Source organism: Rhipicephalus sanguineus, chromosome 3 (assembly GCF_013339695.2).
Source record: "Rhipicephalus sanguineus isolate Rsan-2018 chromosome 3, BIME_Rsan_1.4, whole genome shotgun sequence".
NCBI classification, from domain to species: domain Eukaryota; kingdom Metazoa; phylum Arthropoda; class Arachnida; order Ixodida; family Ixodidae; genus Rhipicephalus; species Rhipicephalus sanguineus.
Window position 1 is genome coordinate 58,627,440 of NC_051178.1, and position 16,556 is coordinate 58,643,995.

General features: G+C 44.0%; 1 protein-coding gene across 1 annotated transcript; it reads right to left on the bottom strand.

Moving 5' to 3' along the window:
* Positions 1-2,885: 2,885 nt before the first annotated feature.
* On the bottom strand, positions 2,886-16,131 carry LOC125757824 (uncharacterized). The gene is made up of 3 exons (XM_049414007.1): positions 15,881-16,131; positions 8,119-8,233; positions 2,886-3,121 (listed from the first exon to the last, which is right to left on the bottom strand). Exons 1-3 carry the CDS (start codon positions 16,129-16,131, stop codon positions 2,894-2,896), a joined length of 594 nt encoding a protein of 197 aa, XP_049269964.1. The 3' UTR covers positions 2,886-2,893.
* Positions 16,132-16,556: the final 425 nt, after the last annotated feature.

Genomic DNA, 16,556 nt, shown 5'->3' on the forward strand with positions numbered 1-16,556 from the left:
GGCTCGCACTCCGAGCGTCCGCTGTCATGTAGCGATGCCGTGTAGCTGCGCGTACCCAGAGGGTTACTTGGCGGCAGCAGTTGCGGTCCTGGCCGCGTGGCAATAAGCATACATGCGAACAGTATCCTTTGTACTCTAGAAAATAACGCAATCTTAAGATGTTCGCGGAGCCTTAAAAACAAACAAACAAACAAACAAACAAACAAACAAACAAACAAACAAACAAACAAACAAACAAACAAACAAACAAACAAACAAACATAAACGAAGCCTACAGAATTGCGCAGGCTGTGAAACTGCAAGGCACTTTCGCAGCTGCACCGGTCATATCTCTCTAATGAAGTGTATTACGGGCAGCTTCAAACTGGTTTTAAAATGACACTTATTGGCTTTCTTGTGCTGCGCTTGTCTACCGTGTTCATCTGTTCGTCCTCGTCGGCATCTGCGCTGTTCCCTTCACTATGTTGAACAAACGAGCCCAAGTGGAAACTCCGCTCACCTTCACCAAAGCGAGGCCCTTCCGCACTTCCTTATAGCAAGCTTATTGTACAGTACGATCTATGGCCAGTGGAACAAAACACGATCTTCCTTGTCGACGAAAGAATCAGTTATCGGTAAATAAGTCAATGAAGAGAACTTTCATCTCAACGAAGGGAAAGGTTCTCTGCCGCTGTTGAAAATTATGGGGGGAGGGAATATTAGTTGAGGAATTATTGCGCACATGTCATCTTCATCCAAGTACTTGTCGGCCGGCGACTGCCAACCCTAGTACCGTGCACTTGGTGCGTGTTGAATTCGGTTGCTCTCGCACGGATTTCTCCGCGCGATCGACTACTGCCGCACCATTCGGACACGCAGGTCGCTTTGTGTACTGCATGTAGCAATGACATTCCTTTGTTCAGAGTTAAGTATTGATTTCACGAAGTGAATTTATAATTTATTCATTTTGTATGAGGTGTCTGCGGTTTTGACGTTACAGCTATAGCTGCGGTCATGTATGTCTATCCTAGGCTTCTCTATTTGCGCGCGTAGCACTTCGTGACGTTCAGCTAGGCATTTGACATATGTTCTGAAGTTGAAAATGACCGTCGGGCTATCTGAGCCGCACAACGTTTCAGGAAGTCTGCAGCCACGTAGAAAATGGTAGCGTGAAAAAAAAGAACAGAAAGAAAAAACAACTGTAACATATTTTTCGACATCTGCAGGTAGCTTGCCAACTCACTCAGGGTGAGGCTCCGAGAAGCATCCATGGTTAGAGCTCCAGTACAACATCGTAAATGTGGCTCATATTCTGGTATTTCCTCTTTCGTTGCTTGGCTGGGGTAAGCCCTGGCGTAAACAGCTCCAAATCCCACCTCCTGTTGCAACGACGCCTTATTATAAGTTTTCGCGAGAAACACCGTTACAGTGGAAATCTGCGATCTCCGGTACGGTGCACGGAGCGAGTGGTGTCATGACAGGTAGCTCGAAAACGCTTAAAAATGCCATTAACAACAGGCCTTGTTGAGTTTCCGAAGCCGTGCTGAAGAATAAATGAAAACGCTATATATGTCAAAAAGTCGCCATTCAGATCATTAGATGCGTAATGAGGATCTCGACTCTAGTGTTTTTAGCGTTGTCACTCCGAAACTTTATTGACCGCAAATTGCACGAACCGCAAATGACATGTTCATAAATAGATGATTGGCAACTTTATAAAAAAAGCAACATAAATGGTGAACTACTCGCATAGTGGTCGGACGCTGTAACATGCAGACCGTAAAGCACTTTTTCAGCTAGTTAAAATAAAAATGTTTGAAAATAGAAATCTGTTTCGTGGATGTTGTTAATGTAGCCAGGTGAATAAATACGTTATTCTATCCAAGAGATAAGCACTCGACTACCGTGTCCTTTGTCAGAATAAATAAATTGCAGTGACCATTAACCAAATCCAGTTGTACCTGAAATATTGTACTTTTCATGCCTAGTAGGCTTCCTTCGTCACCACGGAACAATAAACTTGGGCAAGCCGCAAGGACAGAGTGTAGGTTGTGACACGCATTTTCTTTCTTTCAGACCATAATGTCACTAGAGATTACCTTAATTGGTCTAATAAACAGAATGTTTGTTACACTCCGTTGCTTCAAAAACATGGAGAGTTTCATTAGATGAGCCGAGACCGTTTAAGCGTGCAGCTTGCTTCGCCTGAATTAATAGTTGACACCATGAATTGCCGTTTGGGTATCTTCCATAAAACTATAATGACATTTGCTCCTTCCAGGCAACGCACTCTGCAGAGAACATGTATCCTCCTGTGGTGCCAGACGCGCCTTGTATGTTTGGCCGATCAAAGTCTGAGGCCACATTCGTATATTTTGATGGCCTCAGCAAAGCCAGTTAGGCCTCAGCAAAGGGGAACGCTAATGTTTCGTTGTATCGATTGTGTACAGTACATTTGCTGTAGGACAAGAGGCTTTGGTTACAAACTGTGCATAGGCGCCAGCTGGATGAGGCGACCAGTTTACGTACAACATCAAACCAACAAAACCAAAGATCGAGCGCACTGCGCTTGAACACGTAGGTGTCGCGGAACGGTGGCGTCCAGCAGTCCGAACAAAAATCGTTGGATACTTTCACTTCCAGCACTACAGGGGCCAGACAGGTCACGTTATGTCGTCACTGACCACATACCTTCGAGACTTCTCAATAGTGTGTCTGACCACATACCCTAACACTTCTCAATAGTGTCGCCAATGTGTTGAGCCATAACGAATGGCATCGACGACTTTGAACGAAGGTTTCTGTGTCCTTTCCAAAGCCACGGTACGGGTAGCTGCCTCGGCGCTGGTGGCACAGTGACGACCGCGTATGCACAAAAACGTGGTGGCGGCGGCAGTGGGCGATGAACGGTGCGTCACAGATCGCCGTATTTGGCCACAGCGACTAGCAGCTTCTCGAGTGTGGTGACGAGCACGTCCTCTAGGGGCTCCCCGAATACCTGGCGTCGGCGTCGGCCCTGTGAAGCCTCTGTGGTGAGGGGGGGAAGCAGGGCGGGTGGCACGGCTGGAACCAACAGCGGGGCGCCCACCATCACTGAGATGATGATGAGCACGATGGGAAGCATTAGACCTATGAGCACCATCTGAAAGCAAAAGGGAGAGGACAAGATGAATGGCTCTTAGAAAATTAGTTAGTTTTTGAGATAACTGAAGCAAGTAGTTTACAAAAACAACTGAACGCCTGTACGGTACGTAATGCGTTACGAAACGAGATGGCCAGTGAAGGCCGTTGTCCTTTTCCCGTGATCATCCTCAGGAATTTATGGTGTGCGACAATTAGATGTAACTTAAAGATGCGGCTCAGTGTCTAGTCGCTCATGTCAGCTGGTCAGAATACTCGTGTGAGAACTGAGTACATGACACCAATTATGGGTGTTTTACGGAGGAGTAAGGACTATTCCAATAAAAGGCGTCTATGCCATGACTTAGAACATTAAAGTCAGTATCGATCAGTCGGTGATGAACCGTGATTTGTTTTGACTAGATACATTGTTCCATGTGTGGTGCAGAAAGTGTGCAAAAAGACCAGAACGAATTCGCAAAAGTTTCACTGTTATTGGATTTTCCTTAGCTGCTTTCGATGAATACAAACGTATTCGTTCCGCGATGACAGCATCAGTCACAGTTTGCTGCATTGCCCAGAACTAAAACGCCTTCATAAGAGCACATGTTTGCATGTCGAGTTTGACAATGCAAGTAACTCGTCTTGCATGCATCAATAAATTATAAACAAACGTAACTGTTGATTGAAGTGACCACTGGGGTGACCTGATCACGAGGTTCATATTGGGATATTCGCAGGTGAAGCAGCCCGTATACCTAAAAATACATAATAAATGTCTATAGATTAAGGAACACAGAGTGATAAGGCGAAAATTCCGTCCGGGCACATTTCCCGCTTATTCTGCTTCGGATCACAACCTGTAGCTCCTGGCTGAACACGTTCACACATTCTTTATGTGCAATAAATTTTTCGCCAATGACTCGCCTTACATAGTTTCTCTACCAAAACTATATGGCGACCCATGGTGGCGCTTGTCTCTCATTGTTTGAATATGACCACAATTTTTAGGTTTTCTCTATTTCGCATATTTAACTTCTTTATTTTGATGTGTCCATAATGTCCTATATTTCAGATACCTGTTTCCAGATGGGGCACATTTTTCGCGGATACGCAAATATAAACTTTTCTGGTAAAAAGGAAATGTCGAAACGCGCACTGAGAATATTCGAAATCTACATACCCCGCATTTGTGCAGGTTTACAATGCCTGTTGTATTCTTATGCTGTGTGCAAGGGTATACTGCTTCAGTTCCCGGATGGGACAGCCGAAACCCAACGGGGGATGTATGCACAACTGCTCTTGTCCAAATTCAAACACTTGCACTTGCACTTGAACTACATTTGCAGAACTTCCGAGGTGAAACTTAATTCGAATATTTACACCTCGGGTATGGTGAAAAAAAAACAACCTGCGAAAAGTAGCCATTACTATGAACAGCTCAGCCAAATCTTGCTGTCATATGCGGCAAGAAGAGCTCAGAAGCGGAGTGCAAAGTTGCATTTTCTCAGGCACCCTCATTCCATACAGAGGCCTGTGCTCACTCTCTTCGGAGCTGCCGGCGCCTGCTGTTTGACGTCACTAAAGAGATAGCATGCCATTGGACAAGACATAAATCAAGAGTGGCGTTTGGATCAGATGCGCCAGTCAGATGATGGGGTGGCGCAACGTGCCGGTGCCGCTCTCCATAATCCGCTAACATTAATTACACAGTAGCCGAACAAGCGAGCACTGGACTCGCAACAAGAGAGCGATCACGTTTCATCATGCGAGCGCAAGGTCATGGCGCGAGCTGACGTGACTTCTTCACCCGGTGCCATCCCTCCTTGTGTAGCTTTATGCGCGATCGTCGTGACGAGAGAATACGGAAAGCACTTAAAGCGTGGGACAAATCCCTTAACTCCGCTGATTGTTGAAGGATTCGAGAAACTTCTGCGGCAATAGTTTCCTGAGGCAATAAACTCCGATACTGAGGTCATTCGATGATTACGTGGAAAAGTGGTTGAGGACGGCTTTAACTTTCACGGCGTAGTTTGAATCCCCCACGCAGTGGCAGGTTCGGAAGTTAATCCCCTTTAATCGATATCAAAACTCATTGCCATTCTTTCCGTCCTTTTTTTTTAGTTGCGCTGTCGTTAATTATGAGCCATTCGTTTGCGCGAGCACATTATATATAAAAAAACTGCCGTTATTTTTGCGCAATAAGCGCGTCCGCTGATCTCTCAATAATGAGCGACGTAATGAACGACATTCGAAATCCTTCTAAAAAATAGCAATTTAACGCAAAACTGATAACGAGAAAAAGCACCAGACAAGAAATAAGCGCGCCGGTTGTGTCGTCGATTAACTTTTCACATGCTGCTGCTGCCGGTGCTGAAAAGCAAAAAAAGTTTAATTCAGCCCTTTGCTCGACTTGTCCAGTTATTAAGCCTCGACGTTGGCGCGCCGTGGAGCGTTAAAAAGCATTGACCCGTGGCTTGTCGGCTGACCGATTAACGAAATCGCCCCCGCGACGATCGAACGGTCTGGCAGCCTCATTCGGGGGGAGCGTGACTAATGAATTCATCCACCTCGCGCAGGTATGCAGGCGCCTCTGGGATGACGCGGCTCATGTCTTCGGGCGCAGTTGCAATTGTCACTGGCGCTAATGGACACCTGTTAGTGCACTTGCATGCAGTGTACTAAAGTGCAGGACCCATATGCGAGTTTGTTGGTTCATGATCTTGCGCAAGTCTTTTTCAGTGCGCAACAGGCCAGGAGCTAAGAACGAGAAACCGTCTCTGGTTCTTTGTTTATCGATCTTTTGTCCTCGTCTGGTTCGAGCTGAAAAAAAAAGTACTTATATGTATACTTTTCTAAAAGTTGTGCTACAAAATGAGTGCACTCATTTCGCCTTTGTGTCACGCTATCAGTGAAAATTATAGCAGAAAAAGAGATGTAGGCGAAGAGATGTATTGGATACGAAGTTAATATTTAGTGAAGCGAAGGAAAGCGTAGGGTAATTAGCTTCTTAATATTATTACACTACCAGTTACTATCATATTGTGCAAAAATCAAGTGCACAGCAATTAGGTTCTAATCCTCCATGGAAAAATTGGTCACCTTTCTCTTTCTTTCTATCAGAGAATGGTGAAAATATGCGGGATATATATGAAATCCATCCGATATTCCCGTCTTGCCAGCTAAAGAAAGTCCTCATTTAAAGTATTCAGCGCCGTTAGCATTTATGTAAGTGAGCATGAACGAAGTTTACAACTGTAGCAGCAAATGTTAGCTAATGGACTGGTGTACGTTTACCATAGTTATCGACGCATGCTAACGATCATGCCATGTATAGTAAGATTATCAGCGTGCGTTGGCAGCTATGGTGAAATGCATACTTACAACAAGTACTTCGCCGGCGTTTCTTTGGTCCAGGTAGACGGACAGCCCAATGAACAAAAATATCAGAAGCACTCATTTTGTTGATATACTGTGATGTCTTGTGCGCTGAAAAACGTCTCCCATTTCCACATTTAACTAGGCCCCATGATAAATATATAAAGAAGAATAGCCCCCGTTACAGAAGAATAGCCACTTCAGCCCGTCACAATATGCATCGCGCACACCGCTACACAGTATAGTGAAGTGCATGGAGTACACGATGCGCACTGAAACAAAGTTTTATGGCGAGTAGTAGGACGCTTAGTTTCAAACACTGCTAACATTGGTCAGGAATATGCCAAAAATTTTCTTCTCGACATTCGCGTAAACTCGTCACTCACTAATGTCTAAGAGATGAAGGAATCGAGAATACGGGGTGTCGCAGGAACCTTCCATTTCTTCGATTTTTCACCTCTTCAAGCTTGCAACTTCCCCTAAACTAATGTGGAAGTTTTTCGTATCATGAAAAGGTGCAGCACAAGCCTACTACACAGATTGCGACTAAGGGTGGCGTTCACTCGTCGTTACCTACTCCTAATCGGCTGTTCGGACAGTCCGAATTGCGAGGTATGTGGCACTCCTGAGACAAGAGAACCCATCTTGTGCGTCTGCCCACTCTATATCACGCAAAGAAATGCAATGGCCACCGTCTTGTTGAAATCTACGAAACAACAAGTTTCAGAAAAAGTTCTCTTGGGACCACCACCTCGTGATCAGAGCGATATTCTGAAAGCGCTGAACACGTTTTTACGCCAGACAAAACTCGACTTGAGACTGTAATTAGTTTTGGATATTCAAGGTTTTGCTTCCTCTTTCTCATCATCAACAACTTCTCTCTCCTTTCTTTCGCACTCCCTCCCCCTTCCTAACGCTGAGTAACAGGCCAGAAAATTGATTCAGGCAGACCTTTCAGCTTTTCTGCCACAATAAAGCTTTCTCTCTCTCTTTCATATCAAACTCGAGAACAACGCCGCCGTTACCGCCAGCCGCAAGTGACGCAGAGCTAAGAATTGGAGTGGTTCCTCGACATGATTTAGAAGTTTAGGCGTTGCCTGCCGAAACAACTAGGAGGCAATGTGCCGGCATATTAGCTATAACAGCGAATCATCAGGTCTACACGCACGGAGTACATTGGTGGCATTCCAAAGGCAGCGACTGTGAATATCAAGAGTTTGTAGCCCAGAACATTTGCTAAGATTGCTTCGGGAATAAATGCCACTTATTTATTAAGATGAAGGCCTTAAGATGCCTCATCGGACACGAAAAGTGACCGTCCACGTTAACACGAACGATAAAAAAACTCACGCAATCTCAGATGGCGTGATCTGTGACGGCATCGTAGCGTCACTTAGCATCATATTGTCTGACGTTATCACGACGTCATTATGACGTCAAATAGCAAATAGCATTGCGTCGCATGGTTAAAGGTGGCTCGATCACGAATCAGTGCAGCACCATATGAGGGGCAGAAATGTTCAGGGGGGGGGGGGCGAAAAGGAAGATGGTTGGAGTCGTCTTAAGAGCATGCGTAAGAGACCCTGTGAGTTTCATGGCTTTAGACGCTGTGCACTCTCGCATTTATGGCCATTCACTTACCAACGGCACAATGAGCAGTATTCCCACCAGGACCGCTTCGAGACCACATCCCGAGCGGGCGTGGCCGTGGCCGTGATGGAGGTGATGGTGCTTGTGCGCTAGAAGCGTCTTCACGCTTTTAGGTGGAAGGAAACAAGAACAAAGCAATGTGCGTGAGCGAGTATATTTGACAAAAGGTACAACCAGATATACAGGGTGTTTCAAGAAATGCGCCCGAATATCATCAAAAATAGGAGAAATAGAACATGTGCTCGACGCCTTCATAACAACTGTTTTTTTTTTTTTGTGGTGGGAGACATCTTGTGATGACTAGACATAGCAATTAGGGTAGTAAGTAAGCAATATTAACTAGGTAGCTCTTTAATTAGTGGAGACAGGCGGTTGGGTCAAATGGGAGAATTGATGACCTTCCTGCGAAGAGGCCATTGTCGCTTTGAAAGTTAAAAAAGTCGGCCTCTGGTAATTATTGCGGAGCAATGAAAATCAACAATATTCACCGGCAAAAGCGAAACCGAAGCTCCGAAGAGCGCATCTAGCAGAGGACCACAATGACGTCACTGTTCCCGGCGGCGATTGCAGTGGGATTCTGCATTTGTTGACGTACATGCTCTCTACGTGCTATAATCGCAAACGAAAGCCGCACAACCACGATGCGAAGTCGATCCTTGGCTGGTAGAACGTCGCTCGCTCATACTGGGCGTCTCGAAAGAGTACGGCAGTTGCGCTCTTCCGAGTTTCGGATTAGGACTCGCTGGCGAAATTTGTCAAATTTCGTTATATCGCTAATAATTGCCTGCGACTGATTTTGTGAAATGTGAATTCGGCAACAGGCTCTTCGCAGGAAGGGCTGCAATATTAGTTTAACCAGACCGCCTTTCTCCAGTAATTAGAAAATTAATTAAGCTAATTTCTTTTTTACTGTCGTAACTGATGCCTCTCCTCATCTTAAGATGTCTGCCGCCACAGAAAAAGTAATTATGAAGGCAGCGTGAAAATATCTCATTTTCCTTATTTTTGAGGATTTTCAGAGACATCTCTTGAAACACCGTGCATATAAGCACTGACCATTGTATCGAAATTACACCATTAATACCTGATGCGACCTATTTGATCGCATGCACGAAGGTATAGGAAAAAAATACTTTCGATAGAGAGATAAACATTTTAATGAAGCTGGAGATGTTTGCCTGGCTGTTCGCCTGACATGCACCTCCAGGTGCTGGTTGACGATTATGATATTTATTTATTTATTTATTTATTTATTTATTTATTTATTTATTTATTTATTTATTTATTTATTTATTCATATACCCTAAGGGCCCATGGGGGCATTACATAGGGGGGGGGGTAGTTACAATGCTGTAGGGTTATGTTTACAAAGGAAATATTTGCACAGAACATGAAAAAAAGGAAAATCGAAAAAGTGCAAAAAGTCTACATACAAACAAAACATGGTAATACAATGCAGCACTCAGTAAGGCATGAAACAAGGTATGCAATATTACAGGTAATATTGGAACTAAACTAAACAAGAGATAGCTACAAAATTTTACATTTCGATATTCCACATCTCCTTTAATTTGCTAACAAATGTGCCGTGATCGCGCACACTTACAACATCGCTTGGTAGTTTACTCCAATGATAAATTGCAAGAAACAGTGGTGAGTCACAAAGGAAGTTAGTACGCGCAAACATGGGTTGTATTTTGTATGCATGATCCAGGCGTGGAAAAATGCGATGAGCTGGTTTAATCTGTGACTGTAAAAACGATGAATCACTGAAATAAAGTCTGTGGAAATGAGACAGTAGTGCGATAAGCCTACGCTTTTCTAGTGCAGGTAATTTCAATGACGTTTTAATTGCTGTTATGATATAGAACCGTGAATGTTTTCCTGTGATAAAGCGGGCTGCCTTGTTTTGGATCGCCTCAAGTTTATGAATTAGGTATTGCTGGTTAGGATTCCAAATAAGGGCGGCGTATTCCATTTTTGAGCAAACTAAAGTTATGTATGCGAGAAGTTTGGTGGACTGGTTGGCAGAGTGCAAGTTATGTTTAATAAATACTAGGGCTCTTGAATCCTTACTAGTTATTGCATCAACATGAGCATTCCATGAGGGGTTTTGTGTAAGATGGACGCCTAAGTATTTTATTGTGGACAGGTTTTGAACTACCATATTGTTAATCATGTAAGAATGTAGCTCGGGCTTGGTAGTTCTCGTAAATTGAATGTACTTCGTTTTTGAGACATTAACTTCCATTTGCCATTGATTGCACCAGCGGGTGATTTGGTTAATGTCAGACTGCAGTGCACTGACATCGGTATGGTTAGTATTTGTCTGTAAATGACACAATCGTCTGCAAAAAGTCTGATTGGGGAGGACAGGTGGTTAGCTATATCGTTGACGTAGATTAAGAATAAGATTGGCCCGAGCACGGTACCTTGCGGAACACCTGATTTTACCTTTATTAACAAAAACAGACTGGTAGCGATCAGACAAGAAATTAGCAATCCAATTAGAGATCTTAGGGTTGATGTTCAGGGCGTTGAGTTTCATATTTAGGCGGCTATGGGGGACCTTGTCAAAGGCTTTGGCAAAGTCTATAAATAGAGCATCAATGACTGCTTTATTGTGTATGGCTTCGTGAATATCGGTTATTAGTTCAAACAGTTGAGTTTCGCATGAACGGCCACGCTGGAAACCATGCTGACTTGGTAAGAAGAAGTTGTTAGTGGTTAGATATGTCATAATTGCAGATGATATAATGTGCTCTATACATACAGTGTAAACGCATAACACATACAGCCACACAAGCTTACAAACTTTCGTTCAGGCTCGTGGCCCGCAAGTAAGTCAACAGCGCTTTCGTGGCACGTAGCGCACAGGTGCTGCTTTGCCATGGGCCCAGAGGTATTCTCTTCTTCTCTATGGCAACCATTAGTATGATTATGATTGCCTAGCATACTTAAGGGTGAGGCAGCAAGTAAATTTTTACGTTGATGTCTGAGCACATTCGCCGCACGGAGCACTAACTTCCGCCTTACGCTGATTAAAATAGTTCTTTTCTCCCATGAGATATTTTTAAAAGTAGTAAGATGGAACAAAAACTGCAACTTTCCTAACGTCAGGTTCGCTTAATGCTCATTTTTTACCACGTGCGAAACCCTTAGCGCGAAGGCAAACACAGAATGCAGTGTGCTTCCGGCAGCTAAGTTTCTGCGGAGGTCACGATATTCATTGAACTAAAACGCGTCTGCGTGAAAATATGCAGAGACCTGCCGCAAAAGGCAAAGGAACAAAATGCCGCCCCTCAATTCCTTTCCGCGGCTCGTTCATGAATGATGATACATGCGCCGCATTATGAAAGCATAATCACTCTTCAGCGTAATCTTCGCGGCTGTGTTTTTTGTGCGTACTTTTGAACAGTAACTGCCACATACATATGGTGTTTCAGGCTGAATGAAAATGACAGCTCATCCTAGCACTTCGGCGTTCATTGGACGATAGTTGTGTAAAAAAAAGAAAAGAAAAACGTCAGTAGGATCTTTAATAACTGTATACTCCATCGCGCGTCATCAATCACACCTGTAGGAGTATCATACCGAGACTTACCATAGGTGACCTATTCAGGTACCCGAAGAGGTCACCTAGTAATATTTTCCTAACATAGTCATTTTACACCACTGATGTAAAAATTAACGAGTAAAGTTTTCGTGGATCCGGTGATTATTACGTAAGAAGCGTAGGCAAAAAAAAGAGAAACATTTATTTTCATGTTTCGGCCGGGGACCGGCCTTTTTCGGGAATGAAGTTTGCAGCCTACATCTGTTTAATTTCCACACGTTTCCTTAGAGTGAGATGGCTGGCGTGGACGTCTGTACGTATTCCTCCTCAAAAACCGGGAAAGAAAGCATACATACACTGGCAGGAATGTGTAGGTATATCCGGAAAAAAAAAAGATACGCAGACACCACATACACTTTTCCCGAAAATGAAGATAGGATACACGTGAGCGCCGTTGAACATACGACATAGCAACAAAAGATGACGCGCGTTATCTTGTTTGGCCATGATTCAATTCTAAGTGCTCCTTTGATCGTAACAGATAGAACAAGCGCACAGATAATGTGATAAGGTAGAAATTTTGCACTGATTGATCTCAAGCTGAGAACGACAAGCATGCCTCGCTGTCCCATCGGCTATTTCGGGTATCCATCGCAAACTTTTGTGCAAGACATTTGGATGTGCTCGTGAACACGCTTAGAAAAATAATTTAATAATTACCCTATTTTCGGCAATGCAGGAGCCAGCGTGTATCTGTAAAATCGAGAAAAAAATGAATATTTGATCGCTGTGTCGGAGGTTCTGCTATGCCTCTATATTTATACATGGATGCGTGGAAGCGATCCACAATTCCACGCGGACATATATATCCGCGCAGAACAGTTCTCAGCAGCGATGCGTGCACAAGGCATTGGCGCGTTGGAAAATGCCGGTAAACACCGTTCATTGGAAATGGGCAAAGAAATATTGCCACAGGCTGCCAACGTGTCACTATTACACTTTCCTGCTTGCTTTGTAAAGCCGTATGTAGATGCAAGGTAATGAATAAGCTATCAATATGAAAACACCAACTGTAGCAGCTAGCAAGCAAAGGTGGCCAATGTAGCCATCATGTAGGACACTTTAGCTCTAAATGGGGTTTATTGGATAATGGTGATGCTTCAGTGGTTGCTTCTCGAGAAGGTTTAACTTCCGTTTCTTAAGGTTTAACTCAATGTAGCATAGTCTTAAATGGGTGCCTTTGTTAGTCCTGCGAAATAACAATTTTCTTGCTTATATTTAAAGGGACACTAAAGAGAAACAATGAATTGGTTTAGATTGATAAAGTGTGCTCGGAGAACATTTGTGTAGTTTATTTCACCACCATAGGTTTATTATTAGCGGAGAAAACCAAGTTCAAAGTTTCATTTTTATATTTCGCGCCGAACTTTGTAATTCGTGACATAAAAGATTTCGAAGAGCATTTCACGTATTTTGGCGCCACTGGCTCGACAACATTTCCACAAACTCGTTTTATCAAGTCTCTGCCCCCCTCAGAGGACAATGTACTTCGATTTAACCGATGAGGAACTACGTAGGCCCAAGCAGGCGCCGTCAAAAATGTGTGACGTCACGGCAAATGGTGCGGGAATTCCAAGGTGGCGTCGCCACCTGTATTATCTTTTTGCGCGTTTTCTCGCTTATTAAGCGTTCTCTCACAGCAAGCGTGGTGATTTTGGTATCGTGGAAGGCCACTTTACTAATACGAGAAAAGTCATTTTTCCTCTTTAGTGTCCCTTTAAATAAAGCACGACAGCGGCCTAGTTCGAATTTTGTGCGGGAGAAGAACAAAAGAACAATACTGGGGCAAGTCGGCGAATGCATGTATAGGACACTGGGCGCGAACTAACAGCTGCTGATTTTGCAGCAACATTAAGATACATATGTGCCAGCGTAGCATGCGCAAATATGCCTTTCTGGGATTTCGAGGATAAAATAGCATAATTGCACAACCATCATGTTAGTGTAACACCCCTTCAATCTGGGAATAATTGCTTTAAATATTATTTTTTCCCGAGTGCTGTCAGAGACTGTAACCAACACACTAATGATGTTCTGCAGCCACCTCTCCAAATGTTGGCCTCCTTTCGTCAAGGGTTCACTTAGGTGTCGGTTTTTGAAACTTTTTTTTTTTCTGAATGAACTCTGACCTCCTCCTTAATTTGACAGCATCCGACAACCGCATCATTGAGACTTTTGTATCGTATCTCTAAGAATCTGTAGATTTGGTTCCTGGTTTTCCTACATTTTATTTTGATGACGTATTTTCTCAGTGCTAAATATTGTGCAGTTATTTTTGTGACACTTCACTATGGGTTGCACATACAGTGTTTAATTGTTCTTCTTCAATATTCTAAACGTGCAAATTTTTTTCTGTACTACTCCCGTTTGCAATTTCTCTACCACTAAAATCCTCTTGTGAAATGGCAGTATAAATAAATAAATAAATAAATAAATAAATAAACAAATAAATCACTCATTTGCGTCACCCTGCATTCGATATTACAAAAACAAAATTTCCAAAACAATGCAGATGTTGACGAAAAACACAAGAAAAGCAAATACCATGAAGCCAAGATAATTATCAACATTACAAAAAATATTGCCACGCGTGTTTATTGCTTCATTTTGATGTGTTCGGGTTTCACCCGCAAAGACTGTTAGCAACGCTCGGCACCAACCACGCCGCAATGTTTTAGAAGCTTCGCGACTGTTTGGGATCACTCTGTTAAGATTAGGCGCAGGACGCGAATAGTCAAGTGTATTCGAGAGCTTACACGAGCACCAGCGATAAGGCTCGAATGCTCGATGCCGCATGTATAAAAGCCGACACGCCTTACTGCAGACCAGATTACCGACTGACGACGCTATGTTCGCCGCTATCATGTTCAGCGTGAATCGCTTGTACCTTGACTTTTGAGCATCCGGGCACAAGTTCGCCCAAATAAAGAGTTCCGTATTTTCCAGTCTTGATGCAGCCTACTTCACCGTCACAACCACGTGACAATATATTGCAGGGAGTTCGTGTGTTTTAAAGCGTACATGTGCTGCATGCGCGTGTTGCTCTTCGCTGTTAAGAAAAAAAGAGAGCCGAAGGAGGTGCTGAAAAATGATTTGAGGAGCAAGAAGTTTTTAGAGGAAATGCTTCCACGGGACGAGAGTGGAGGAGCTTGCATCGTATTTCTAGTGCTTTGATATAACGGCGACCTCCCCATGAGTGGTATCTGAAGAAATATCCAAACATTTGATCATTGATTCTAGTTCTGACTGTCGCCGTACAGTTGCGGGCGCCAACGCGGTAATTGCCATGTTACGAATTAGTGCGCCTTATGCAAGGTGATGTTGCGATGTATCCAACACATTAGTCAACACTACAACACCACAAAAAGGGTTTGTGGATTATTTAACAAAAGTTTTCGCTCAACAGATCATTCTGCAGATTAGCGCTCGTGCCGCAAACTTGCTGCCCATAAAGTGATTCTGCTGTAAGCACTAACAAGCCGCACATATACACCCCCCCACCCCACCCCCTTCATTACTGCCGCTAATGAAAGAAGATACAGTGACGTCGAATTTCTACAATGCAGGCCCCGTACATTATAGCGATATGAGATGAGAGGGCGCTTTGCACTTAGAAAGAGTAATCGCTAGAGATAACTCAATGTGCGCAATATGTAGGCACAATGATTACACCTGCTCGCCTCATCACCATAATTGTCATCGTTAACAGCGGAGTAACTTATCTCTATCGCAGGACGAAGGCAAATTCCCCCGAAAGGGATCCCCATATGCACGTGTGTATCTGCTCGTATTTGCGCGTGTGTGTCTGCTACGGCCGGCAAGTATTTTCAAGTACTCGTATCACATTATTTTATGCCGTCTTCGACTGCGTCTCTTATAGTGGCATCGATTAAGTTGCTTCACTCAATCACTAGTTATCTGCTCCAATTAGTTGGATGAACTGTCGAACTGTATATTCTCTCACGTCTAGAATATTGGCTACAGCAAAAAGCTCAATAATCGTTATGGCCGCACTCTTCGGTGAATTACTATCGCTGCAACACTGCTGTCATGGTAAGGGTAACGACGGTTGGCTGTCTTGCGAGACAGGCGTGAGGTTCGCGGCATGAGGTTTGTTGATTGCTTAGGGAAACATACTTGACACCCTTCCATGGTAGCCACTCATCATACGTGTCCTCCCATGAACCGAACGAGCGCCTGGTCAGGGTGTCCGGCCATTGGTGGTACCAGTGACCGCGGTACTCGGCCGGTTGATAGTAGTAGTAGGTGGTCTTCTTGGACGAGGAAGACTTCTTGCGCGAGGCGGGCAACACCTCCGCTGGCAGCGTGACCACGACCAGGGCCAGAAGGGTCAGCCAGCGGAAACCCCCCGACGAGTGGGGTCCCATGGCGGCCCGGCCGCTGCGTGGTTATTCTGGTGGGCTGACGCTTCGCACCGGTGAGAGCCTGCGTGAACGCGGAAATGACACTTTTTCACACAACAGCTGATCCAACCAGACGCACTGCTTTTCAATTACAGGCGCAGACGTCGGCCACGATCCCACTCACAAAATCTTGCAATTCCACTACGCTCAATTTGGTAAATAACCAAATGCAATGGTTTACCTAATTCACCAAATGTTTGCATTGTGTACTCTGGACTTCATAATGAACATCGAAGCTTCCTTTGTTTCTTCTGTTTCTTCTTAGTTGTTTTCTTGTTTTTTGAAAACATTTTGTGTTTCTATTAGAAAACGTAGGGCCTGTAGTGTATACAATAATGAACAATGTTATTCGCTGCACAGCGCCAAGAAAATCAGAAGATCTTACGTGC

Excerpts from the sequence above, each read along its gene's own strand:
- LOC125757824 (XM_049414007.1), bottom strand. The coding sequence starts at position 16,131 with ATGGGACCCCACTCGTCGGGGGGTTTCCGCTGGCTGACCCTTCTGGCC. Across the intron at positions 8,234-15,880 it reads CTACCATGGAAGGGTGTCAA|CGTGAAGACGCTTCTAGCGC; the intron begins GTATGTTTCCCT and ends TCCACCTAAAAG. Across the intron at positions 3,122-8,118 it reads TACTGCTCATTGTGCCGTTG|ATGGTGCTCATAGGTCTAAT; the intron begins GTAAGTGAATGG and ends TTTTGCTTTCAG.